Here is a 27,000-nt window from a genome sequence, read left to right on the forward strand (position 1 = left end):
ATCATCTCCGAGCAATCCGCCCGGGTGGCCACTGGCCACGAAATGACTCTTGTGTACATCTTTCAAGAGACTCCAATAGATGGATTAAAAGGGTGTTCCCTCATGGGTTATTGCTATGACTACCATGGCTCGATCGGCAGATGATAAACAACTACTTCATCCTTTATAATGGCAAACATCCAAAAAGTAATACCCTTGCATAAGCACAAGTGCATGATTCGTCCTTCGCCTCACTGGTCTATTTGGTCGATCCTCTAGTCTAATCTCTTGGGAAGTGTCAAGAGTCAACTGTCTCATTCCAGTCGAAAAGTTATTTTCCTAAGAGACGATGCCCCTGGATTGAGCTAGGTCAAGTGCTCTGGGGGAAAAATGAGATCCATGGGACGAAACGGCCCATGACGAGAGTTGACGTTGCAGGTGTGCCCCGATCAAATCAGCAGCTAGCATTTGTGTCTACTTATGCAAGATGAGTTAAGAGAGTTCAGTAGATACCATAGGTGAGGTAGTTCAAGTTAGTATCCCCACCTAGGAAGAAAGAATAGACGGACAGACTGCCAGAAAAGGATGTCAACGTGCCTAGTAGCTATTTTTGTGTAGGGAGAAGAAAGTATGAAGTAAGAACAAATCCTAGCAAAGTGAGGACATGCAGATCTAGATTCCACAGAAGAGGGACCAGGTTTGGGAGGTTTGGGATTAGCACGGCATGGATGTTTAATGAATGAACGCATTGTCATCTAGTCTACCACCCACAATGGAGAGATACAGACGGACCAACGCATAGCGGCCATTTGAAGAATGACAAGAGGTGGCGGCCAGTGGCTGTTGGGGGTAGGTCGTGTGGTCGGAATGATATCCCTTGAGGGGGGAAGACAGTCACATAGTAAGAGAAGCAACCATGTGAGAAGAGTTGTCCAGGTGGGAAGGATTCTGGATGACTGAGGCATTCTCATAATGACAGGGAGAGTTAAACATTTATTCAGTAGATAAAATATGAAAACTGTACATAGGCTCTCTTGGATAGAACAAACTACTTCTAACTTACCGAGACTGGTTTACAAGTCTATAACCATACAATAATAGTAAACTAACTAACCATGAGAATGAAATCATGAGATAGCTAGACTCCAAAGTCAAGACGATAGCATCGTGCCATCGGCTAGTCTATCACAAGTGGACCGCCTATTTGCTGATCAATCAACTTCGAAAACGTCAAACCAATTGTATTGCCTGGGTAGAATCATGTTGAGACTAAGTTTCTCGTCCTATGGGCTTAACCTTGTCGGTATTTCTACTTTTCTAGTACAAAAATAATGAAAAGTGGACTAGAACCTTGAGGCCATTTTCCCTCGATAAAGTAAAACAACAGAGAGAGGGAGATTGTAAGATATCTAAGTGCAGCACTGCTGTTACGTTTTCCCGCCTTCAGTCAGAGTGTTTCGTCTTGTTTCGTCTTTCTCTTCGGCTTGTTCCCTTCCACGTCCATCCTCAACTAACCTCACTTCTTTTCCTCCTCTTCCAAACTACCTTATCTATTTCCTGACCATCGTCAATTCTTTCCGACTGTTGTCATTTTATTGCTTCAAGTTTCCCACACGACATCCAACTTCTGATTGAGTCAATCACCTCTCCTGAGGGTTGACTCTGTCGATCACCCTAGTTTCGCGTTTACACCTCTCCGTCGCGCCATTCCCCGCATAGCCGCTATTCTCCGTCCAATTTCACTCCTCCTTCGACCTTGAATTTTGTCTGACCAAAAATTTCTCTACATCCTTCGCCTTTGGGGCAATCCGTCTCCTCTGCTACTTGCTTTGGGAGACACGGTTGTCTCACAACGCCTGTCGTCCTCTGTGAGGTCCCTCTCCCTTCTCGCCTGCGTACCCCCGCGACCCAGCCATGGCCCGTTAGTCCTGCGGATGCATTCATAACACCGCACGAGGGCACCGGCTCTGCCCGGCAGACGCTCTGCTCGGCTTACTGTACAATTTCGGTTCATTTGGCTCGCTTGATCCTTCCTCGCGCGCTGCACCCACAACACGTTTACGCCGCTGTCGGTCCCCAATTCGGTCGGGTGGACCTCTCAGCATGGCGGGAAATGGCACACCCAGTGCCCAGTTCCTTGCTCCCCCGGCCGTTACTGCCTTGAGGCAGGAGGCTCGGGGGATCGACCCGAAATTCCCACCCATGACTCGTTCCCTTAGCGAGGATATGCGGGAAGAACGCGAGGAGTTGAAGGAGGCGGCGGAGCAGACCTTGAACGTCATCGTGGATTTGGATCTGGACGGCCGCATCAAATGGGTCAGTCCATCATGGCGACAAGTGGTGGGAACATCTCCTGAATCGTTAGAAGGGCGAATGATTTCGGATTTCCTGGTCGACAATAAGACTGCCTTCCACGATGCTATTGAATCCATGAAGGAAGACGACTCTCGCAGTCGCTTTATTCGCTTCAGTGTGAGGATGGGCCCGGAGTCAATACTGAAATACTCGCCTGAGCCCCGACCAGTCGATACGGTGACAGAAGAAAGCAGTGAGGGCTCTCAACCGTCGAAGGAAAATGAGAACTACCATGACGTCTTAAGCATGGAAGGGCAAGGCATTATGGTATTTGAGCGGACGCCAGATGGGACCGGTCATGTAGGTTTCCACTCATCCCGACATAACGCGTTAACCGCGGAATGACAGACTAACGAAGCTCTGATTTCAGACTATGTGGATGCTACGGCCTTTCCATCAACCCCGAGAAGTGACTATTGATCTTCCTCCTCTGTTGGTGGAGTCGTTGGGCGTCGGTGCTGAAGTACTGGCGAACTACTTGACAACTCTCGCTGAGGCTGCCGCGAATGAACCTGATCCCTCGAAGTACCCTGCACCTAATCCGGTACTCTGTCGCATTTGTGAGCGGCAGATCACACCTTGGTGGTTTGAGAAACACTCCGATCTCTGCCTTCAGGAACATCGGGCAGAGATGGACGTCCAGATCGCCCAGGAAAATCTTAACGAGCACCGCCACGCGATCGTGAGAGTTTTAGATGCATTGGAGGCTCGACAAAGCAGGCCGCTGGCGGGCGAAGCGCCTTCCCCGACACCGCAGCCGGAGTATAAAGGACTAACAATTGGGCCATCACCCGTTGTTTCGGCACCCTCGTCTGGAAACGTTTCAAACTCTAGCTCGGCTCCATGCACTCCCCCGCGCTCCCGCGAACATTCGGCTTCGGATGGCGGCCATTCACGCGGTCGGTCATTTGCAGTTCGGCGACCGTTGACTCGGATTGTTGAGCTGATTCTCGATCTGTGCGACACAGCTCTCGAAATTAACATGCCTGTGATCAAGGAGCCTCGCGGGGACAGCATGGACGATTTCCGGACTCTCTCACCGCAATCCGAATCTCGAATCTCCCAAGTCTTGCAGTGGCAATCTCCCAGTTCCAACACTTTGGAACAGGAGCAAGGTCTCGCTGCTCTAAGCGCTGACACGGAGCAAGTCTGCAAAGCAAAAGTTGACGCGGTCATCCGCCATCGCAAGATCGTCGAATACGCAGAGCGGATTCGCATCGAGTATACGGTCATGGTGGAAGACTGTATTGCCGCTGCCCTTAGTAAGGCTGAACGTATCGCTGCTGGCCAGTTGAGCGATTCCACTTGCCCATCGGAAGATGAACTCCCGCCTGAAAACGCTACTGCTCCCTCTGCGACGGCTAATGACAGTAGCACTGCCGTCGCTCCTCCCCTGTCACCGCAGCCCGTGACCCGGCAGCCAACTCCGTCGACATCTGCATTGACCATGTCAATGCGCAATGCATCCGAACGCTTCCAGTTTCCGCACACCGAAGGTCGGTCCTCGTCGGTTGCCGTCTCTACAGGATCAAACAGCCCGATGGAATGTCCTACTCCCCGGTCGCACAGAAGTACCGCGGGATTATTAGGCACATCTCAACCTTCTCGTCGGGGTCTCTCGATGGTGGATCTCGATGCGGGAGAAATGAGCGATAGCAGTGTGCTTTCTTCTGCTTTTACCGGAGCCGTACGGACTGAATCTCCGGCATCCGACCGGAGCTTGGAGAGAAAACGCAGAAGCTTGGTGCTCCCAGGGTTGTCCAGCTCCCCTCGCCGCCAGCCCTCGCCCGTCAGAATGTCGACCCCTCACTCGCCCTTACGCATGCCCAAACCTCGGCTCTCCAGCGGCGCTGAAAGCCTGCCGTCGCCCATAGTTTCACCTTCCACTCACGCGAGTGAACTAGCGCATTATCACTACCGCCATCATCGACGTCAGTCATCAGCAACTTCGTCTGACGTGACGAAGCCCCCGGTTTCTCCTCACCTGACATCTGCCAGTCAGCCTCAACCCCGCCCAGCGCCCCCGTCGATCAAAGATTTCGAGATCATAAAACCAATTAGCAAAGGCGCCTTTGGCAGCGTCTATCTATCCAAGAAGAAGTCGACCGGAGAATACTTCGCGATCAAAGTTCTCAAAAAGGCGGACATGGTTGCCAAAAATCAGGTAACTAATGTCAAGGCTGAACGTGCCATCATGATGTGGCAGGGGGAAAGCGATTTCGTTGCCAAGCTCTATTGGACGTTCTCGAGCAAAGACTATCTCTATCTGGTCATGGAGTATCTGAATGGTGGCGACTGTGCTTCCCTTGTCAAAGTCCTGGGCGGGCTCCCAGAAGACTGGGCTAAGAAGTATATAGCCGAGGTGGTCCTCGGAGTAGAACACCTGCATAGCAGGGGCATTGTCCATCGTGACTTGAAGCCGGACAATCTACTGATCGATCAAAAGGGCCACCTCAAACTGACCGATTTTGGCCTGTCCCGTATGGGCTTGGTTGGACGCCAGAAGCGCGTTCTTAAGAGTTTGAACGAACCAGCGCCCGACCTTTTGAAGCAGGGACCCTTCCCTCGCGCGACATCTATTGCGTCCTCTCGGTCGGCGTCATTCGATTTTCAGGCCCCTGGTTCACCAGGATCAACACCACTCATGACCCCCGACCTCGCTGGTAGTCTGAACCAGCCATCGTACTTCAGCCTTAACCAGAGCGGTCTCAGCCGCCAACCATCGCGTCGGGCATCCGGCTACCGCAGTGACAGTGGTGGCAGCGAGAATTTGAGCGCTATATTCCGAAATTTCTCTCTTACCGAGGGCAACGAGACTGCATCTTCTTTACCGCCATCTTCCTTACCTGTCCCAGTACCATCGTCCAGTAACGTAGGCGAAGAAGAGAGTCAGAGTGAAGCCGGCGAGTCTCCCCGCTTGTATCCACTTCAGCCGACGTTAAGCAATTCGGTACCATTCAGCACGCCCCCCCAGCAGTCGATGATGCCGCCTCTCATGGCGCTCTTTGACCCCGAAGATCATAACAGACGATTCGTCGGCACTCCGGACTATCTCGCACCTGAGACTATTAATGGACTAGGCCAAGACGAAATGAGCGATTGGTGGTCCTTGGGCTGCATCATGTTCGAGTTTCTCTTCGGTTATCCCCCATTCAACGCCTCCACCCCAGACGAAGTGTTCGAGAATATCCTACACCGGAGAATCAATTGGCCGGACGAGGCTGAAGAGCTAGCATCCCAGGAAGCCATCGATCTCATGAACAGACTTATGACTCTAGATCCTCGCGAACGCATCGGAGCCAACGTTGAGGACAAATTCCCGAACGGAGGGGCGGAAATCCGCAGCCACCCTTGGTTTTCAGATATTAACTGGGAGACTCTTCTGGAGGATAAAGCACAGTTCGTGCCGAATCTTGAGAATCCCGAGGACACCGAGTACTTCGACGCCCGTGGCGCCACTCTACAACCCTTTGCCGAAGAATTAGAGGAAGGGCCTTCCTCGCAACCTGTCACAGCAGCAGACCGCCCTCACGACGCGCTGTTCAAGGTTCGCTCGCAGGTCAATTCGATGAAGCGACCCTTGATGCCTCTCCACATTCCCCCGCATGTCCGTGACTCGCGTAGCAGGAGACTGAGCGAGCCAGCCTTGGCCGACGACTTTGGCAGCTTTTCCTTCAAGAATCTTCCTATGTTGGAAAAGGCCAACAAGGATGTCATCCAGAAGCTGCGCCAGGAGGCTTTGCAGGCCCAACAACGCCAATACAGCTCTTCCATTGCTCAAGCAATTCCACCAACGCAGGGTTCTGCAGCCCCGTCCGGCCCTTCGCTGGAGGGTAGTCCGTTGCCGATGTCACTACAACGAACCTTGTCTCATAATAAAGGCAACAACCGACCATCATCGCCTTCCAGCTTGAGCCAAGCGAACTCCTCTCCGAGCCGTCCTTCCCAGCCTTCATCCCCGCTTCTTGTGCAATTCAGCACCGGCAACAACCATGAGCGCAGAAAGACGTCAGGATCATCGTCGACGAATTCTCATCAGTCTAGCGGGTCTTTTGCGACCGGCAGTACTGATCAGGGTCGCATGGCAAATATCAAACTAGGCTCATCAGCATCATCTCCCATTAAAATCGGTCGAGGAGGGACACATTCGCCGGATAAAACGCCTTCGGGCCAACGACAGGGCAGTATCCCAACAACCCGAGCGAGATCGCAAACGATCGGATCCCAAGATGGAGAGTTATCGTCTTCTCTCGCAAAGGAATCGTATGTGGCAGGTCATTACAAGCGCCGCAGTCAGTTGTTTGATATATCACCTTCATCGTCAGACAATGAGGACCCTCGTACGAAAGCTTTGCTTAAAGTCCAGCGCCGTCGTCATAGCTCAAGACGCCTGTCCCAAATCAACATCCTTGATGGTCCATTCTTCCGGCCTTTGGACGTGCTTATATGCGAAGATCATCCCGTTTCCAGGATGGTAATGGAACGCTTGTTTGAGAAACTACGCTGTCGCACAATCACCGCAGTGAATGGTGCAGAGGCGATGCGCTACGCCTTGAGTGAAGTCCAGTTCGATATCATCATGACTGAGTTCAAGCTACCCCAGGTGAATGGAGCAGATCTCGCCCGCATGGTACGCGAAACACGCAGTGCCAATCGGCATACGCCAATCATTGCGGTGACGGGATATCTGAAGGATTTACCTGAAACACATCATTTTGACGCGCTGATTCAGAAGCCCCCAACTTTGACCAAACTCACCGAGGCTTTGTGTAAGTTCTGTCAGTGGAAACCTCCACCGAAGGATTATAGCCCCTCTCAGCCCTTCGCTGGCCAGCCATCCGCGCTTCGTCACGCTGCGCTCGCCGCCAATGCAGATCAAAGCCCTAGCTCGACAACATCCTCTGGCTTTGCAGTCGTACCTTCAAGCTCGTACCGAGGCTCGAGCCGGGAGGATTCTATCGGTAGTAGCTACTTCGGAGATATGGATTCCATCAAGGCCGAGGAGCCTCCTGTGGTTGTGAGTCGCCCCAAGGACGAGTGGATGTCCAGCCAACCAGAAGGCCTGGGCATCTCGGACGATTCAACTCCCAAAAGTGCGACGGATTCCGAGTCCTGTCCTAGCTCCAATGCAGTTCCTTTCCCGCATTTACTCCATGCCGCTTCAGCTCCCGCTGCCATGGAGCCATCTGGAAAGGCGACACCTCGCAAACAACGTTCCAGCGAGTCCATCCGCGCGAAGAGACAGTCATTGGAAAAGAAGCGCTACGAATGCGCCGAGTCTGGCGATGACGAAGATGAGGAGCTTGGAAATGCCCATGTGCGCACGCCTAGCTCGAGGTCTCGTTCCCATCGACCGGTTTCTAAGTTGGGGGTAGAGATGATGAGGACCAACAGCCGGGGCAGTGTGGTCAGCGGCAGCGAAGAACTGCTGAGAAAGGAGCGCGAGGCATTGGAAAGGGGCAAAAATGGAGAGTCTGAGAATGCAATTGAGAGCGGCGAGGAGCCGACCTCGTCGTCTCCAAGCACCTGTGATGTGGAGGACAGGTTCGACAGACTGCAGATCTCCGACAACACGATAGAGGAGAGACCCGAAGAGGAAATCAGCCCGAGACACTCGCCATTTCCACAAAGTACAGATCTCAGCTCAACTCCGTCTGCACCGACGCGGCCGAAGAGACCGTCCTGTTCACAACACGACAGGGGGATCACCGAGATTTATAGAGGCACTGCTAGCCAGTCTTCGGCTGCAGAGTCTAGTACGGAAACTCTCAAGAAGGGCCAAGTCACTCCTCCGATCATCGTTTCCAAGGAGGACGAACCCGGCGCTTCCGCGATGATCCTAAACACACCATCGCCCAGAATGTCAAAGGACAATTTAGGCACCGATGCCGACGATTATGATCGGACTGCCGACTCCGAAGCCACGCCTCGACCTCGACATACCCCTTCCCCAAAATTAGATCTTGATCATACCCCGCGACCATCTGAGCGATAGACCCACGGCAATGCCAGTGACCGGGTAGAACAGATAGAAATTATGTTTTCTTGACGGTTCTCTACATGGCAAGGCATTGCATTCCAATCTGCTTTACGATGGCGCATCTTCTTTGCATCACCAAAGACCTGTTTCAATATGCATCTACATTGTCAAATTATCCTCACTTTGTCTCTCCTCACTTGATTTCGTCTCTCTTTTGCTTTTTTTATCTGATTTGTCAAGGCTAAGCGGGTGTTGGGGGGTTTGTCATCTCACCATGTGACCATTGTTTTCGTTTCGTTCCTTGGGCTTTTTCATTCATCTCTCTTACCGCCAACTTGCATCACTTACGATCTCAGCATCTCTTATGTACGATTTTCCTTGCTTCTTTCTTTAAACCGAAATTGTGTACTTAGGGCTCAACAAAAGCAGAATCAAAGCCTTTGGAGGTGCGGGAATTTATCCGTCGACTCGAGACTCAAACTTGGTCAATGTGCTCCAGTAAGCTGTGGTTACGGCAGCGGTCCTGAGGAGATGATGAATGCCTTATTTCGGCTTATGCCACAGTCTGGATAAGGAATTGATAAGGAATTGTAAATCTGGATATGTAGATACATGTGAAGTCTAATAAATCACAGAGAAAGCAACATGATCGTTCAAGCACCTTGGATGAAACCGACATCAAGTCCATTTTGACATCCAAAGAGAACGACCACTCCTGACATACCTCGTTCGACAGCATCGACACATGAGGGCGGGTATTATCGGTGGTTCAGATTGAATAGGAAATCGTATTACAAAAAGGATAGACTGTATTCACAGGTCGAGAAAAGAAGATTCAGGGAGATGCTAGATGAGATGTGGTACGTGATGAGCAGGTAGTGCGGGTGATCTATTGGGAGGGGTATATAGTTGTTATGCGATCAATGTCCCGTCGGCTGCCGGTTGATAGTGGTACCCCCGTCACCCGTCGAGCGAGCAGAGGGTGAAACAGTGCGGATCTGAGACAGCGCCGGGCCGAGGTCTGACCGCCCCTGTTCCATCATGTCCTCCTGCTCGTGGACGGGGTGTGTGCGATGGCGGAAGAAGCGGTTGCGGCTGATGGAGGAGATGCTGTGGCCGCCGTGGGAGTCGGTGGAGCGGCGGCCATCGGAACCGGTGGCCGCGTGGACGCTGAGGCCGGAGTTGGAGGTGCGGGTCTTGGACAACGACGCGCGGCTCCTGCGCTCTTCCTCTTCCTCCTCTACTTCCTGGATGCGCCGTTCGTCGTTCTCGCGGTTCGCGAGGCGGACAACTTCGTCAATGTGGCGGCCGCGGCCTTCAAAGACATCGCCCATGACATCCATGGAGGAGACGTCGCGCATGCCGAGTGAGAAGTCGACGTGTTTGCGGGAGATGGATTCGCCACGAGCGCGCGCGGCAGCGGTATTCATCCCTTTGCGGAGGATCGAGGGGTGGCGATTGGCGGTGCCGGTGCCTGGCTGATCGTGGTACTCCTTTTCGCTGAGAGGTGTAGCTGGAGGCCGGCCATCGCTGGTGCCAGGCGGGGGAGCGAATTGCTGGTTCTGGCCGTTGTAGCGAACGTGAACGGGGAAGTCGACGCTCGCACCCTGGAGGTTCATGCGTGGGCCCTCGATGCCAATCTCCTGCAGGGCGATCATGAGCATGCAGATAAACTTGTTGCGGCGTTGCAGACGCAGGCCTTCATTCTGCCAGTTAGATTTGTAGAAAAAGACGACGTTGAGAGTCACCGAGAAGTTTTCGGTGACCTGGCGCATTTCGGTGAGGATGTTGGTCTGGAACTCGCGCTTTTCACTGCGGACAAACTCCAGCAGGCGTTGGCGCAGCGCGTCGATCTGTTCGAGCGTCGTGCCATATTTGATCACGATGGGGACGGCTTCAGCGAGTGCGCCCGAGCGGCGTTGGTTGAGAATGAAGAGAGTATTGAGGTAACTGTTGGGCGCCTGGACGACGTGGCCTTGCATCTTCTTGAACTCGGTATACAGGAGGGAGATCTGCTTGACAAAGTAGTCGTCACCAAGACCAGCATCTCCGGCGTTACCGTAGATAGTGACACGGTCTCCCACGTCGAAAGGGTGCTTGACGAAAACGAAAATGACAGATTGGAGGAACTCCTGTGCAGTGGCGGAGAACAGCCACGACAATGCAAGGACACTGGAGCCTGCAGAGGTAAGAACACCAGCGGCCGATGTGGAAATCAGCGACAAGAAGACAATGAGTGCGATGACAATGACGAAGAACTCCAGCACATTGTCAAGTCTCGATACGACGGAATCGAGATCTTTCAAAGATGCGGTGATCGATTTACGCTCCCGTCCGATCTCCACGCAGACTGCCTCCAGCTCTTCCATGGAGATATCGCCATTCATATCCTTGTCGAACATGGTGAATGCGGCCTCGGCTTCCTCGTTGTTGTCGAATGCCTCTTTCAAATCGCCGGAAAACACAGTTTCAAATCCATCTCGCACAAAGGTGCGGTAGAGCCGTCTCGCCAGAACCTGACAGCCGGTAGTCGTACGCAACAGGGTCAAAACAACCTGGTAGGGATGGCTGCTGCTTGTCGCCTTGCGGCCGGTGAAATCAGCCGCGACTGCCCCCGCTACATCCGTGACTCTGTTCAGTGCGCCCTTGGCCATACGCTGTGCCTTTCCGGCATATTGCATGGGAACGCGCAACGGCGTCCTGGTACCGCTGCCACTCTGATCATTCTTCTCCTCAAATTCGTCATCGTCAGCCTCGATCTTTGCTTTCGAAAAGGCATACAGCTTGGTGAGACTGCCAATCTGGAACTTGTTGATCTCAATCCGATCGGCATAGGTACGCAAGTGGAAGCTGATGGCGATGAGCTGAATGATGATCTTTTCGATCAGGTTCAAGACGGTCCAGACGAAAATGGAGATGATGATCTTGTTGACAGAGTTTTCCCAGCTGCGGGTGGCGGAATTCCCATCAACGTGGTGGTTCTTCATGGTGGGCAAAAACGAAATCTCAACGCCTAACCACCAGAAGAAGAGGGTCGCATGAAGCTCCAACTGCTTAGCCAAGTCACGCCATTTTTTCGCATTGTTTGTGAAGATACTCGCAAGCAAAGCCACAGGGATGGGGATGAATTTAGCCACGATCTAGAACGAGTTAATGGACTTTCGAGGAAAAGAATCGAATCGAATAGATACGTACTCTACCGGCCCAAAGTGTCAACCAGACAATCTCCAGCCAGACGGAGAACCAAAGCAGAGAGACACCTCCAACATTGGCATCAGGAAAGGCTAAAGCCCCAACAAGCAAGGGAATGAGAAGGATCACAACAAGCGGGACGATATAGGTGATATAGCGAACGATGAAGCTCGACTCATGGACCTTCTTAATGAACTTGGATATTTTCGTATTTGGATTCTCAGGCGGGTTGTAGACGGCAGCCTTTTCGTGCAGTGGATTTGTGGCTTCATCAAATTCGTCGACATTGCGAGAGCGATGCGACCGAATTCGCGAGATGGACTCCGCCTTGCTTCCCTTTTCCGTCTCCTCATGGGTCGAACGAGATGCGACACGCTCCGCCTCGAGCAGAGCCAGGTCATCCTCTAAACGCAGAGATCGTTCCCGCGCGGCCGAAGGTGAGCGCAAGGGTAATCTCTGGGTGTCATCATAGGAGGTGTCAATCCTGAGGTGATTGTGGTTACTGACGGCAGAGCCATCATGGACATAGGTGCCATCATCGGACGCGGAGACGTCAACATCATCCAACCTCTCTTTTCTCTTTTCGTCTATATATCTAGGAGCAGGGTGCTCCTCGACAGGGGTGGACATACTAGCACCAGGCTAGATATAGATACTCAGGGGAACTTTTTAAACCCAATCGATTAAGCTGAAAACAAAGTCAGAACATTGAATTATAGAGCGGAGGCAAGATTAGATGGTCAGGGATCAATGAGGGGCCATATAAATAAGCGATAGCGGAGTCTTTAAGAAAAAGCAGGAAGGAGATTGATGAGACCAACCAAGAGCAACGGGGAAGCCAAAGGGGGCAGTCCCTTGAGAGACGGGGAATTAATTCAAGCAAGTTGTACTGCAGGTAAGATTTAGAATAGAGAGTACCTCTTGAAAAGTTGAAAAGAAACTGAAAGTGCAGAAAGAGATAAGATTAAGATGAGATGGAGACGATATGCCTGCCAAAGAACGACAACCGACAAGAGAAAGAGCGGATCATATGAAAGGTCCTCTGAGGTTATTTGAGTCGCCGACCAGCCAGCATCATGTGTAGAGAAGAAAGAGAGCGAGAGAAGGAGCTTTTAATCTACTTGACAGGCGACGGAATTGAGGAGAAACGGCGATCGGACGGGAGGACCCAGAGGAGACCAGCTCGAGTAAGAGATTTTCAAGTCCAGGCCTTTTCTCGGGTTGATTCAAGGTTGGGGGTTGCCTCCGCAAGAATGATCTGATTCGATGCATGAAAAGATCTGTGTGTTCTCTGTCTATATCAGACCGTGGTGGGAGTTATTTTGGGTGAGTGGTCCCTGGACCCATAAATGATATTGATTCATGGCCCCATAGAGCATGGCGATGGGTCTTCGTCGACTCTGCGCCGTAATTAGGGTACAATCATCGTAAACTCAGAATATACCAATTTACTTCGTCCTAGGTCATTTTTGCTCATCATACACTGCCAGTGAGGGGCCTATCTCTATATTCTCTCATGAATTAATATATTGCAGTGATAGCTGCGCAATTTTTCAAAGTATCAACGTCATGTAAGGGCCTTTTGGTAATTCATGCAAAGAAGACGTGGCCACTGCCAAGCAACGCCATCGACGCCACCTCAGGCACTCGTGGCCTCCCATTCGAGACACTGGGTGGGCCTATTGGAAAGACTGCTTTGGAGAGGTGGGAGATGACGATGCCAGGCCCAGTTTTCATAACAAATCATCGTCAATAGGGAATCTCTTAGGATTCTAGCATGAAGCTCAGATGTTTTAGTTTACAGAGTGCCTAATGAGAACCTATCTTCAGCAATAATAACTGAATAAATATACCTACAATGGATGGTATGAGATATTCTCATCAGCTACGGCGTACTTCGTCCGTACTTAAATAAAAACCGACAAGGACAAGCGATGCTCCACCCCCAAGAAAAGCCACCAAAAAGTTTGTTTTAATGCAAGTTTCAAGAGTTATTATTACTATGAGCTCTTAAGACCCTACAGCATGGAGGGTCTTCAATATTCTAAATATATAGCTCTACAGCCCTTCTAGACATTTATTTTAGGCTGCTTGCCGGAACCACTGCCCAGATACTATGAATCATAAAATATTTCTTCTGCTTCAGGATAAACCTAGTGAATTGCAACGAATGAGCAATCCCAACCTCCAATTCCTGGGAGTCTTTGACATCATCTGCATTGACGTGGCTCCCCCCGCCTTCCCAAGTTCTACAGACCATTGTCTACTGAGTACTTTTTGATCTTGGTGAATTGGTCGTTCAGTACTCCTTATACTATGCTGTAACCAGCTAAGGTAATTTGACTCGAATTGTTTGGTTGTCGATATTGTACGGAAAAGTTATCACATGTTGGACAGATGTCTCGCAATACACCTTGCTAATGCGATATCCGTAGTCCATACGATGCTTTGAATCGGCGACTATCCTGCAGCCTGAGAAGGCAGTGATGCGCTCCTTAGTCTGGGGGTTCAAGGAGAATTCCAACGGAACCAAGGACTACCCAGAAGACCGTTTAGCCATGGACAGCACATAAGTGAGAAACGCAATGAACTCTTTCTGCAGACCTGTTATAATCCAGGGATGCTCTAATAAGTCTTGGTCTGTGCTTATACTGAGGCCCCGGGAGCTCCTCACTGCAGGACGTGTAATAAATATCCTACTGATCCCCACATTCCATTCGGAAAGTGGCACGTGGTAAGAAGGTAGGTAAAATGTTCAAACACGGCATGGCCAACTCTACAAGTTCAGAGGTTGCCTGATGCATCTATGGGGTGCTTCTTCTGAGGCGTTTGTAACCCAATAAACAAACCAAGCTCAGGGCCTAGTAGGATCTCCACGCAGACCAGTTAGCAGCAAATACAAGCGCTGATTGGCTACTCGTGGTGTTGTTGATTGTTGACGGTATCCACCCGCAACGGGTAGGCGCAAACCATCAGCGCACCAGTGCACCTTCCTGAACTATATCTACCGACCGCCTTCCAGACTGTCTTCTTCTCTCTCTTGTTCTTCTCTTCCTCTTCATCAATACTCTGCTATCTTCTTTTCGTCAAATCCAGTCTGTCGTCTCAAAACCGGCTATCAGGAGTCGTCTTTTCTTCTCCTTTGAAGTCTGCGTTGGATCATCACCATGCGAGGCGAGGTATGCCCCCTTCTCCCCCGCACGTTCGCCCCTCCTGAACCATAACTTGGGATGGCCTGATCCGTGTCAACGTCGAAAATATCGACCACGGGCTTCTTTATCACATAAAGATTCTGACGTATCTTGTCGCGGTATTCTAGGTTTGCCATATCCATATTGGCCAGGCTGGTACTCAGCTTGGTAACAGTGCCTGGGAACTGTGAGGACTCACCGCTTTTTGTTCTGCCGACACTATTGCTTATGGTCTTTGGGTGCAATTGGGGGCTAATAGACTTGCTTGTCATGCAGGTACCTCCTAGAGCATGGTCTCAAGGCTGACGGTCGTCTCGATCCCGAGGTGCCTGAATCGCACAACAACGGAGGCTCTTTTGAAACCTTCTTCACCGAGACGAACAGCGGCAAATACGTACCGCGCTCCATCTTCGTTGATCTTGATCCATCGGTGCGCCACAACTCAGATCTGAGTACAGGATCGGATGGAAGATGAACATCTACGCTGACTATAGTAGCCTATTGACGAGATCCGCACTGGCACTTACCGCCAGCTCTTCCACCCCGAACTCTTGATCAGTGGAAAGGAAGATGCCGCCAACAACTGTGAGCCGAAGGTTGCATTTGGAAGGAAGAGTAAGGGCTGATGCATGGCAGATGCTCGCGGTCATTATACCGTCGGCAAGGAACTCGTGGATAGCGTCGTTGATCGAGTTCGTCGCGTTGCCGGTAGGCTCCATCGCACGCCGCTGATCAGGACTGAATTTCTCACTAATTTTGAACAGACAACTGTAGCTCGTTGCAGGGGTTCTTGATCTTCCACTCCTTCGGCGGTGGTACCGGTTCTGGCTTTGGTGCACTACTCCTGGAGCGTCTTTCGGCTGAATATGGCAAGAAATCCAAGCTGGAGTTCTCCATCTACCCATCTCCCCGCGTGTCTACTGCCGTCGTTGAGCCCTACAATGCCGTCTTGTCCACCCACAGCACTATTGAGAACTCGGACTGCACCTTTTTGGTTGACAACGAAGCTGTCTACGATATCTGCCGTCGCAACTTGGACATTCCCCGCCCTGGTTATGAGCACCTGAACCGTCTGATCGCCCAGGTAGTCAGCTCCATCACCTCGAGTCTCCGATTCGACGGCGCACTCAATGTCGACCTGACTGAGTTCCAGACAAATCTGGTGCCATTCCCTCGTATCCACTATCCCTTGATTTCTTATGCGCCCGTAGTTTCGAGCAACCGCAGTTCCCATGAGAGCTTCAAGGTGCAGGATCTTACCTTCCAGTGTATGTGTACCATGTCGCTTTCTTCTATCCACTGGAAATATTGGGACAATTGGTAATAACTGACCTATGCTGCAGGCTTTGAGCCCAACAACCAGATGGTCGTCTGCGATCCTCGTAACGGCAAGTACATGGCCGTTGCCCTCCTGTACCGTGGTGATGTCGTTCCCCGCGACTGCACTCAGGCTGTTGCCGCCCTCAAGGCAAAAGCATCCTTCAACCTGGTCGAATGGTGCCCCACCGGCTTCAAGCTGGGTATCAACTATCAGAAGCCAGTGCGTGTTCCTGGCAGCGAGCTGGCCCCCGTCGACCGCTCCGTAAGCATGCTGTCCAATACCACTTCTATTGCCGAGGCGTGGGGTCGTCTCGATCACAAGTTCGACCTCATGTACTCGAAGCGTGCCTTTGTGCACTGGTATGTGGGTGAAGGTATGGAGGAGGGCGAGTTCTCCGAGGCTCGCGAGGATCTGGCCGCATTGGAGAAGGACTATGAGGAGGTTGCCAATGATGGTATGGAGCCAGAGGAAGAAGGGGTCGAGTACTAAATCACCCTCTCTTGCTTTGTCCGCTCCCCATCGTCCGATGAATCCGCTTCCTGTGTCTCTGTTTTTCCTGCCAGGCTCTGACTGTACTCCATCCTTCGGCTTGCGACAACCCCTCTTGTTAATGCTTTTCCTGGCGTTGATCTTCAGTCTTTGAACTCTTTTCCTGTAAAAAAACAAGAAACAGGCAGATATCGCGAAGTATTAGAAATAATCCAGTATGCCACTTTTTGTCTATGTTCTTGAGGACGGTACAGGCTTAAACAAGGACTATCGTACAAGTAGATAATATTACAGATGGGTCGTTTCATCAAGTCATTCAGCGACGCGGAAGTCGCGGAGGAGTTTCAAAGACCGCTCGTATGTCCACATGGTGATGGCACTTGCTGGTGCGGCCTTGATCAGACTCACCGTCAGTCCCCGGTAGAGGCCCCGGACTCCCTGGGTACGCACTATCATAGCGATGGTGCTAAATACGCCGCGGTATTCGGGGATATTGCGATGCACATACAGTGTGCGCGTTGGGCCCTGGACCTGGAGTCGCTTTCGCACGAGGTCAAGTGGAAACACCCCAGTTTTTGCCAGGACACTGGCAATGACTCCTGCAGCGGCATCACCGGACCCGAATGGCATGTTTTCCAGCCCGGACAGCACCGGCCTCAACGACTCATACGTCGCGAAAAACAACCCCATGTACGGGACGATCTGCCCGACTGCGGCACTGCAGCCCCGGAAAAATCCCGCCGGCCCTTCGTTCCGCGCAATGTCCTGCACCGACGCCAGCAGCGAGGTATATATGCGCTCGGTGCCCTGGGCCGCGAAGCGCGTTCGCAGCAGATCGAGTGGATAAGTCGACGCCGTAGCTAGGCCGCCGGCTACAGCGCCCGACACGAAGGATTCCAGGGCGGGCGGAAGACGGTGCGGATCGAGTTGTGCGAGGACTTGAGTTGTAGTGCGGTAGGCTGTGAATTGCAGGGCGCCGTAGCAGACGTACATGAGTTCGGCGGGGATGTTGCCTTTCCAGAGGCCCTGTTGCCAGGATCCATTAGCTTTTTTTTTTATTTTTCTTTATGGTCGGGCGGGGAATAAGGAAAGCGCACTGTTATCCCCTCTTGCTTGATGATCGCCCTCATGGTGGAGAGGGTCCCCTTGTATATTGGACCGACTACATCGCGGTGGGAGACCGGATCGGAGAGGGAGTGGATCTGTAGTTGGAGGCGGATCTTGACGACGTCGAGAGGGGCGACGCAGAATCTGTTTTAGCAAAAGAATGGTGGATTAGCTGCTGCGATTACGATTCAGAGCAGTAGAGGTAGGCTGGACTCACCGCGAGACCAGCCCGGCGATTCCACCTGAGAGAACGACTTGACGTCGCGTGCCCTTTTTTCTCGTGTCAGTACTTGAATTGAAGGCGTAAGGGTCGATATTGGGAGACGGCGGGACTTTAAGGCCAGACGTACCTCATCCTTGAGGTGTTCGCCCCCGGCCGACATGCATGTGATATATGAAGCAAAGGGCTTTGGCTTTGGCTTGGGCTGTCTTTCGGAGATCGTCAGCGCTGACTTGATGACCAGGACGCTTTCATCAGATGGGATGAATGATTCTAACGGCCACTTTGTGATTTTGCAGCAATGGATAGAAAGGTTTTTAGGATGGAATTAGGCTTGCACTCCGCCGATACGCTGTGGATAAATCAGGATCTGGGGGATGGAGCAGGATGGTTCTTGTTGGGTAAACAATACGTAAAGGGAACGCTACGTACGGGTCATCTCCGTTCTGCTGCTATGCTACTGTGCTACGTTTTCTCAGCGATACTGTCTGGAATTCTGGAATGCTTTGACTGTCAAGATAGGCATTCTTGCTCAATGCCTCGTGCTGGGTATAATTATACCACCAATGGCAGGGCTTTCTATCGTGGCGTATGCAGTAGTCACTGACACAGCTGACGGACATTGGTGGGCAGATTGAGGTATTGACCTTGGACAACATTATGCAACCAATCTCGACCTCGGTAGGAGATTCTCGCATTAGTATTGCATCAATATCATCCTGCCTGCTCCTTCAGGACATCCAGAGTTGACGTACAAAGCGAGCAGCGGCATCGCCATCTGTCTGAGAGGAACTTCTCTTGGTCTGCTAAGGCGGCACTCCACTAATCCAGATACGGGTCTGTAACCTCGGCGTGGAAACTGGACACACGCGACTCCGCGTTTGATGGATTGCATGACACTACTTTGTAAACATCAACATCCCTCCCGTTCCTCCAGACATTGTTCAAGATTGCGGTCCGTCGAAGCACCGCTGACACACAATGAGCCGGGTCCTAAGACCTCTCGTCCGGCTACCATGGCGGAGCATCCCTCTACGCCCATTCCTCGCCCGACGGAGCTATTCAACCCCATCTACGGGACAGGGTCAGGGGCTAAAGACAGACTACCTTGACCTGAACAGAGTGATCTCAAAATATGGTTATACTGACTATGCTCAAGAATATTTGAAAAAGCCCGCCCCGGAAGGAATCAGGCTAGTGAAAGCCAAAATGGATGTCATGATTGACGGAGAGCCCCGGGGCTTCAGGTACATGCTCCTACGCGATGCCTGTAAATGCAACCTCTGCGTAGACGAGCATTCGAAACAGCGCAAGTTCCGCACTACGGACATTCCTCCGTTAATTGTTCCTCGGGACGTTCAATGGGACGGCAAGGAGCTGCAGATAAAGTGGTCAACTGATATCGAGGGATGGGGCCCGGACCATGTGTCCAAGTATGATGTGGCAATGTTTAAAGACCATAGGGCCAACCCTCCCAGATCGGATACGGGCACGATGAGGCGTCGATTTCTCTGGGACAAGAAGGCCATGGAAGAGAGTCAGTACTGGGTCTCGTACGAGGATTACATGAATGACGAAACAGCATTCGTCAAGTCTATGCGCCAACTAGCGCTGATGGGCATCATCTTCGTTAAGGATATCCCCGACTCGCGGGAGATGGTTGAGAAGATTGCAACCAAAATGGGGCCCCTGCGGAACACCTTCTACGGACCCACATGGGATGTCCGCAGCGTCCCCGAGGCGAAGAACGTCGCCTACACCAACGTCTCCCTCGGATTCCACATGGACCTCATGTACATGAACGAGCCCCCGGGCTTCCAGCTGCTGCATTGCCTCGAGAACTCATGCGACGGGGGCGAGTCCCTGTTCGTGGACAGCTTCCGGGTTGCGGATCTAGTGCGTTGGAAACACCCAGAGCGATTCGAAGATCTGACCAGACTGCACCTGAACTACGAATACAACCACAAGGAACACATCTACAACAACAGCTGGCCTGTATTGGAGACGGAAGACGGCGACCCGAAAAAACGAATCGTTCACGTCAACTACTCGCCCCCTTTCCAAGCGCCCGTTATCTCGGACGAGCACATCCACAAGCACTGGCCTGAGTACAGGCGAGCTCTCGCGACTTTTGCGAGTGAAATCGAACGCCCTTACAACGTCTTCCAGCTTAAGTTGAACCCGGGCGAATGTGTCATCTTCGAGAATCGCCGAATCCTCCACGCCCGTAACCAGTTCAACACCGAACAGGGTAAGCGGTGGCTGGCCGGCGCCTACGTCGACGAGGACGCCGTCCTCTCCACCTTCAGAAAGTGTCGTAACGCCCAGTACCCTACTTGGCACTGGACCAGGGCTGTGGGGCCCAAAAAAGCGACCAGGGCGGCCAGAGAGAGTAGAGCTACCGCCGAGAATCACGGAACAGAATAAACCAGAATTTTTCTTGGTATTGCGGACGCAAATTTAGCTTAGCGATGTGGTTTTCAACAAGGAGCATCCACCTTGAGCTTGTGGATTCACTGCTATAGAAATATAAGTGCTCTGTGTACTGTAGCGGGTTATCAGACAGTATTCATCCTTTCGATACCTGCGCGTGCTAAATTCCGCGCCGCAAGCATGGTCGAGGCAAAGCACAGGACTGTACATGTGTAATCGTATTTGAACACGAAAGAAAATTATATTCATCAATGCTAAATCTCAAGTCTAACGAAGAGGGAACACATGGGAGTATAAATGGTTTTCAAGGAAGTTTGTATCATGTACCAAGCGCATCCGTCGTATCTTCAAGCGGTAGCAGGAGCCTTGTTAACGGAGAACTGGCTCAGGAAATCGGGGTCGTTGTTGATCTCTTCCTTGACCTGTAACAAAAGCACATCAGTTAGCAATGACTTTCCAATTCAAGAAGCGACGATAGAAGAACATACGATATCTAATCCACCAACCAGCTCCCCCTCAACCCACAACTGAGGAAATGTAGGCCAGTCCGCAAACTCCTTCAGCCCCTGCCTGACATCCTCATCGGCCAGAATATTGAAGAACCCGTACTTGACGCTCTTCTCCCGCAGGATGGCAACCAACTGACGACTGAACCCGCACTGTGGCGCACTGGGCGTACCCTTCATGAAGAGCATAACCGGCGCGGCCTTCACCAGCTCCGCCAACCGTGCAAACAGCGCCTCCTTGGACTGCTCGGGCGTCAATGCCTGGGTCGAGGGAGCGGGCGCTTGCGTAGCAGCCGCAGGTGCATTCTCGCGAGGCGTAGCAGTCAAAGGAGGAGGGATAGCCGTCTTGTTCGCGCCGTCTGCGCTCGCGCCCGATCCAGCGCCCGCGTGCCGCTCGACCGCATCGCGCACCTTGACGGCGTTGCTGCCGCTAATGGATTCGAGGATCTGGCCGTTGCGGATGAGGACCACATACGGCACAGCTGTGACGTTGTATTCTTCGGAAATGTCGGGGAGTTCTTCAGCATTGATGCTCACGAAGGAGACGGTGGGCGGGGTGGTGACGGGATGCTGGGAGGCGAGGGCGGAGAGAACGGCGCGCATCTGGGCGCAGGGAGCTGCCCATGGCGCATGGAAGTAGAGGACTAGTAGGGCCGAGGGAGGGAGAGAGGAGGTGTGTGCCGAGAAGTCGGCGTCCGAGGTGATTTCGTTGAGCGTCGACATGGTGCTTGAGGGAGGATATCGCGGGGCACGGTCGTGGGGTTAGACTGCGTGGTGGAGTAGACCTTTTGATTAACGGTGAGCTGATAGAGTAACTGCTAGGAGGCGGAAGACAATCTATGAGCCTTTTTCTGAAAGGAAAGGGGACCGAGGAGTAGGATGAGAAAGAAAGAAGACCCAATATCCTTTCAAGTATACGGGCGATGGACGTACGGAGGGAAAGAGTTGAGATGCACGAGACCGGAAGGCGAATTTTTGGCTTATCAGATCGGCCCAGACTTGGAGGTACGTAAGGTACCGTACCGATTCTTACGCTTCTGTTTGGTTCGATCCCGCGGAGAAACATTGTTAGCTGCGGATCAACTTATAATCCGCCCTGACGCCATCGCAATGAGTCAGCAACGATATTTTCTTCGATCATTGCCTTCGCATCTGGGAGTAATCGATCCCAGGGAGCATTACAAATCAATCAAAAATGAGAAGTACAACGTTAGCTTGACTTGACGGCCTCTTACGATGCAGCGACGTTTGGTCAATAAGCAGCTCGTGGACACTATCATCACGTGATCCAATACTCAAATCTGCTGTCTGGGATACTTATCATCACGTGTTCTCAAAAAGTCCATCCAATCCCTTCTGCTGAGCATTCTGGACAAACAACCAGCGAGGAGGTTTCGAAAAACTGCTTATGCCGAGTTCAGTTTTGTAATCTAAGACAGTTATTCTCAAAGAACACGGATGTCCTATATCAAAAGTGTTTGCATCTTACCTAGCCACTAAATATCTGCCTTGTTGGCCACCGCTGGTCCAGATATGGCTGGAACAAACAAGCGCAAGCGCAGAGAAGCCGAATGCTCAGATGATGAGGATCCAGTCGGGCATCCTTCCGATAATACGAATGGCTTTGGAGTAGCCCAAACTCTATCACTTCTTCACGGCGCAAAATCACAAGCGGCAGACGACAGCGGGACAGCTACTGCAGGTTCTGATGCGACACCTACAGAAGAAGCCCATGATCAGACGAAAGACGGGGTATCGGTGCAAAGACCCACGAAAAAGAAGAGAGTTGACGGCGAAAAGACGAAATATCCTGTGCTTACCTATGTGGAAGGTCGACTGCAATCCTCCATCCGCATCGCGGATCTCCAAAATCTATTACTTTACTGTTTCGCGGATGGCATCGCACCTCAGTGGATCTCCATCAAGCATTCGGGTCATATTAGAAAAATTGTCGTGTTGATGGTTCCCGGTCTGGAAATGGGGATGTTTGACGGGACCCTTCCATTGAAACCGCAACCTGAAGATGAGGATGCTCGATCGACTCAAGCTCCAGATGCAGAGCAGAAAGACTCCGATGCTAACAAGACGGCCGAAGGGGATGAGGACAAGGCCAACTTCCTCCGCTGGAAACAAGGCCTTCCGCTGGAAGATCGATCGCACCGATTCAACCCCCGTCCTTTAACACGAGTCAATCTCCCGGAACCATTACAACCACTAGCGGACATGTTTCCACATATCTGGCCCGTAAGGGCCCCTGGAGACTCAAAGTACAACAAGGTTCATTCTCCTCTTCAAGCCATCTTACTTTCTTCCTTACCGAAGAACAAAGAAAGTGGGGGCAAGGGCCCTAAACCGCCTAAGGTAGACAAAAGCTACGTCCCTAAGCGTACGCCTATCACCGCATTCATTAGCAGTGTTGACGATCTGCGCGAAAATGATTATGTCCTTCATCCGGCCCTCTTGTCAACTGAAAAGGAGAAGTTGGCGTTGGCGGAAAATCGCAAAAGAGCTGGCCAGTCGACCGAGGATGGTTGGGTCGATACACATGTTCCGAGCTGGGAAGCGGGGCAAGTTCCTGAGCATGAGATTCAGCAAGGCAGTGTAACTGCCGGTCGCGATGTACTGGCTCTGGATTGTGAGATGTGCATCACAGAAGGTGGTAAATCAGAACTTACACGTATCAGCTTGGTACGGTGGGATGGCGAAGTGGTGTTGGATGAGCTTGTGAAGCCACAGTTGCCCATCATCGACTACCTGACCCGCTTTTCAGGAATCACGAAAGAAAAATTGGATTCTGTCACTACCACTCTCGCCGACATTCAGCAAAAGCTACTCACTATTCTCACTCCGCGCACGGTGCTGGTGGGCCACTCGCTCAATTCCGATCTGAACGCTCTCAAGCTTACCCACCCCTTTATTGTTGACACCGCGATCATCTATCCGCACCCTCGCGGACCACCACTCAAATGCAGCCTGAAATGGCTCACTCAGAAATACCTCGGGAAAGAAATCCAAAAAGGCCAAACCGGCCACGACTCGGTGGAGGACGCACGTGCCGTGCTGGAGCTAGTGAAGCAAAAATGCGAAAAGGGCGAGCGATGGGGCACAAGCGACGCCTCGAACGAAAGCATCTTCCGGCGCCTTGGCCGTTCCCCGCGCCAGGGGAAAGCAACCACTTCTGGCGAAGGCCGTACAGGAGCTGTCGTGGACTGGGGCAACCCCGAGCGCGGATTTGGGTCGCAGGCGACCGTCGCGATTGGCTGCCAGAATGACGACGAAGTTGTCCAGGGCGTCTCCGCCGTCGTAAAAGGCGATCCCAGCAACCCATCTATTCCGGGCGGCGGAGTGGATTTCACCTGGGCCCGAATGCGAGAACTCGAGGTTCTGCGCGGGTGGTGCAATCGTCTTCCCGACCCGAACAATGCCAACGAGTCGACGACATTGGTCCCTCCTCCCGAAGAAACCACCCCGACGGGTTCGGGCATGGTCGAGCCTACTGCTGCTGCTCAGAAATCCCTGGCAGATACAGTAGCCCGCACAGTTGCCAACATCCAACGCATCTACGAATCCCTTCCACCTTGTACCCTGTTCATGGTATATTCGGGCACCGGGGACCCGCGAGAAGTCAGCCGCCTACAGGCTATGCACAAAACTTTCCGGGAGGAGTTCAATTCGCGCAAACCATGGGATGAGTTGACTGTTAAATGGACGGATGCGGAGGAACAGGCGTTGAAGAAGGCCTGCGAAAGGGCCAGGGAGGGCTGTGGGTTTATGTGTGTTAAATAGAGGAATCTCTCATCGGGGGCTGTCTCTCAGCAGGAGTTGTCTGTGTCTTGCATATATGGCCTGATGTTGTGTAGATGTCGGCTATCGTTGGTTTATTGAATGATCGAAGTCAGGATACCCAGACATTTGGTTGAGGTTGATGAAGATGGATGAAATACATGACATGAACATTTCTGCATTGCTGAGACTCTACGATGGTAGGCATAGTAAAAACCTTTTCATAACTCTTTGTCTTAAATAGTTGTCTGGAAATGCATGATATAAACTGCACCCTACATTGTCACCGGCCCTCCTCAGTCTCCATTGCTTCCTCGTGTTGCATTGCTAAGCGCGCCACCAAATCCCGCGCTGCTATCAGCTTTCGTCTCTCGTCATCATTGTTAATGCCCGAAGACTTGGTCTGCGCTGATGTCGGCAGATTCTCCTTCGTGGAGTCAGTCTCATTATTCTGTGGTCGACTGCCTGTTTCTTTGTTTGAGCGTTGTGATATATCCTCCGTAGTCATCGGTCGACTCCCTTCTAACGCATTCCGATCCCCGTTCATTGATTGGGAAACTGCATTGCCAGACTGACGCCGTGAAGGGGGTCGCGATTGACTGCGCAAGGTTCGCGAACGAGTAGAACCCCGTTGCCTGGCCTCCAGTGCTTCGCTAGGGCTTGTGTTTGACGGTATCTGCTCATTTTGAGTACTTGTACCAACGTTGCCATTTTGTTCGCTTAACGGTGTCGGTTTTGGTGACTGAGAGAAGTCCGGCTTGGCAGACTGGCTGAATGATTTACGCGGTCGTCCTGGCCTTCTCTTCTCGGTGTTTCCTCCGGAAGGCCGGTCAGCCGGATGGGATATACGAGGCCGCTTGACCACGGCGGACTGTTGTGTGCCCATATTTGTGCCTTGAGTGTCTTCGACCATATTGTCGAAGTGAGGCGTATGTTGACGCGATCGAGTGACCTCAATGCGAAGTCTAGGCGACTCAGGCGGTATCTGACGGAGCGTTGAATCGGTTATGGCACGGACAGGCTCAGGGTCTTTCAAGGGAATTTTGACCGATTGAGCATGCATATCCGCGAGTGAAAAGTCGCCGAATGTGTCATCTTCCTCATCGAACGAGTCCGCAATGGGCTCGGTGCGACCACTCGGGAACGAGTCAGGCCAGGGCCGTTTCCTACCAACATGAAGGAGCCCAGGACTCCGAACTTCTGGCATACCACTCGTTTCCATGCCGAAAGTTGCAGCAGGGTGCCTTGTTGTTTGCTCCTCCATGTATCGGTTTCTCAACTGGAGAGCCTGGATCTCCAACTTCAATGTCTCGATTTCTTCAGCTTTTGATTTGAGTTCCTTCAACACCGTTCTGATCATATCGAAATCGCTTCCGTGAGTACTGGAACTGTCAGAGGGAAGTCGCCCAGGACCATTCAACTCTATCCGAAGCGATGTGAAGGAATGTTTCAATTCCGACATGGTATCATGCAGGTTGTTAACGGAGTTGGAGATGTGATCAATGCTGACACCTTGATGCTGAATCTGCTGTTCCATCGACATGGTATTCCCGTCGACCTCGTGAGGACCGGTAGATACTAAAGCCCGGCTGGTGGACTCTTTCGGAGTCGGACAGAGGATACGTTCGATGGCTCCGTCTTTGAAAAGGGGTTCAACGGTGCGCATGGTGACGATTTCCCTAAATGATACCTTGGATAGCTTCCAGAAGATATTAGGACTGTAGTCCAGTTAGAAGGCGCACTTGCACATGACCCTGCTTCTTCACTTCGCACTCACCCATCGTCTAAAGCACACAGAACCCCCAGTTTCTGCTGACACAGCTTGCAAGCAATTTCCTGCAGGATACGCCCCCGCAAAAGGCTCATTTCAGAGTTCTGCGGCACCTGCTTCTTCTCCGTTGAGATCGAGATCCGGTGAAGTTCGACGCTCAGCCATCCTGTAGCAACAGCGTAAGAGTTGGACAGCCTTGCCCACTCATTTTCGAGTGCAGCGAGGGAGCTCGAACAGCGTGAACACTGGCAGAGAATAGCGGGTCGAGCGAGTTTCGACAGATCCATCCTGGGATCACATTTAGCACAAGAACTGGCGACTGTTAAGGACAAAAGAAAGGGCCAGCCCATTTGCGGCCTTGTAGTAGGATGCCCACAATGATGATCTCGAATGCTGAGTAAGGCGTTCCACTGACACGATGACGGGTCCAGCTATTCCTCTTTCGGTTATCGATAAGGCTCGAACGCGTTTGGGGCGTTTCACATTTTTGTCACCTTTCATCATAGCGTTTTTAGTCATAACGGTCAATTGCTGAGGTATTGAACTAGCGGTCATATTACGGAGACGTATTCGCTCCAATACCTTACCACTGGGTCTCATTCTGAACATTATTACAGTACGTGGGACTGAGGGCTTCCGTTTATCCTCAGTTGCACTGGTTTCTATCATTGAA

At 51.9% G+C, this 27,000-nt stretch overlaps 8 protein-coding genes across 8 annotated transcripts; 4 read left to right on the plus strand and 4 right to left on the minus strand.

The window, feature by feature from the left end:
• Window positions 1-1,893: 1,893 nt before the first annotated feature.
• ALT_3594 (protein kinase RIM15) lies at window positions 1,894-8,329 on the plus strand (the record flags this gene model as incomplete). The annotated part of the gene is made up of 3 exons (XM_033556488.2): window positions 1,894-1,900; window positions 1,958-2,634; window positions 2,705-8,329. The coding sequence occupies 3 exons, from the start codon at window positions 1,894-1,896 to the stop codon at window positions 8,327-8,329; spliced, it is 6,309 nt and encodes a 2,102-aa protein (XP_033412379.2).
• Window positions 8,330-9,234: 905 nt separating this feature from the next.
• On the minus strand, window positions 9,235-12,136 carry ALT_3595 (Mechanosensitive ion channel family; the record flags this gene model as incomplete). The annotated part of the gene is made up of 2 exons (XM_033556487.2): window positions 9,235-11,454; window positions 11,510-12,136. 2 exons carry the CDS (start codon window positions 12,134-12,136, stop codon window positions 9,235-9,237), a joined length of 2,847 nt encoding a protein of 948 aa, XP_033412378.2.
• Window positions 12,137-14,673: 2,537 nt separating this feature from the next.
• Window positions 14,674-16,507, plus strand: ALT_3596 (tubulin alpha chain; the record flags this gene model as incomplete). The annotated part of the gene is made up of 7 exons (XM_033556486.2): window positions 14,674-14,685; window positions 14,826-14,884; window positions 14,974-15,127; window positions 15,195-15,282; window positions 15,334-15,405; window positions 15,462-15,965; window positions 16,041-16,507. 7 exons carry the CDS (start codon window positions 14,674-14,676, stop codon window positions 16,505-16,507), a joined length of 1,356 nt encoding a protein of 451 aa, XP_033412377.2.
• Window positions 16,508-16,819: 312 nt separating this feature from the next.
• On the minus strand, window positions 16,820-17,997 carry ALT_3597 (thiamine transporter TPC1; the record flags this gene model as incomplete). Its single annotated transcript, XM_033556485.2, has 4 exons — window positions 16,820-17,533; window positions 17,605-17,758; window positions 17,832-17,884; window positions 17,965-17,997. 4 exons carry the CDS (start codon window positions 17,995-17,997, stop codon window positions 16,820-16,822), a joined length of 954 nt encoding a protein of 317 aa, XP_033412376.2.
• An 818-nt stretch (window positions 17,998-18,815) lies between these two features.
• ALT_3598 (putative Gamma-butyrobetaine hydroxylase subfamily) lies at window positions 18,816-20,261 on the plus strand (the record flags this gene model as incomplete). Its single annotated transcript, XM_033556484.2, has 1 exon — window positions 18,816-20,261. One exon carries the CDS (start codon window positions 18,816-18,818, stop codon window positions 20,259-20,261), a length of 1,446 nt encoding a protein of 481 aa, XP_033412375.2.
• Window positions 20,262-20,614: 353 nt separating this feature from the next.
• Window positions 20,615-21,496, minus strand: ALT_3599 (PICOT family protein; the record flags this gene model as incomplete). The annotated part of the gene is made up of 2 exons (XM_033556483.2): window positions 20,615-20,689; window positions 20,756-21,496. The coding sequence occupies 2 exons, from the start codon at window positions 21,494-21,496 to the stop codon at window positions 20,615-20,617; spliced, it is 816 nt and encodes a 271-aa protein (XP_033412374.2).
• Window positions 21,497-22,306: 810 nt separating this feature from the next.
• Window positions 22,307-24,559, plus strand: ALT_3600 (RNA exonuclease; the record flags this gene model as incomplete). Its single annotated transcript, XM_033556482.2, has 1 exon — window positions 22,307-24,559. One exon carries the CDS (start codon window positions 22,307-22,309, stop codon window positions 24,557-24,559), a length of 2,253 nt encoding a protein of 750 aa, XP_033412373.2.
• Window positions 24,560-24,839: 280 nt separating this feature from the next.
• Window positions 24,840-26,614, minus strand: ALT_3601 (uncharacterized protein; the record flags this gene model as incomplete). Its single annotated transcript, XM_033556481.2, has 2 exons — window positions 24,840-26,274; window positions 26,334-26,614. The coding sequence occupies 2 exons, from the start codon at window positions 26,612-26,614 to the stop codon at window positions 24,840-24,842; spliced, it is 1,716 nt and encodes a 571-aa protein (XP_033412372.2).
• Window positions 26,615-27,000: the final 386 nt, after the last annotated feature.

This window comes from Aspergillus lentulus, assembly GCF_001445615.1.
Source record: "Aspergillus lentulus DNA, contig: Alt08, strain: IFM 54703, whole genome shotgun sequence".
Lineage (NCBI taxonomy): Eukaryota > Fungi > Ascomycota > Eurotiomycetes > Eurotiales > Aspergillaceae > Aspergillus > Aspergillus lentulus.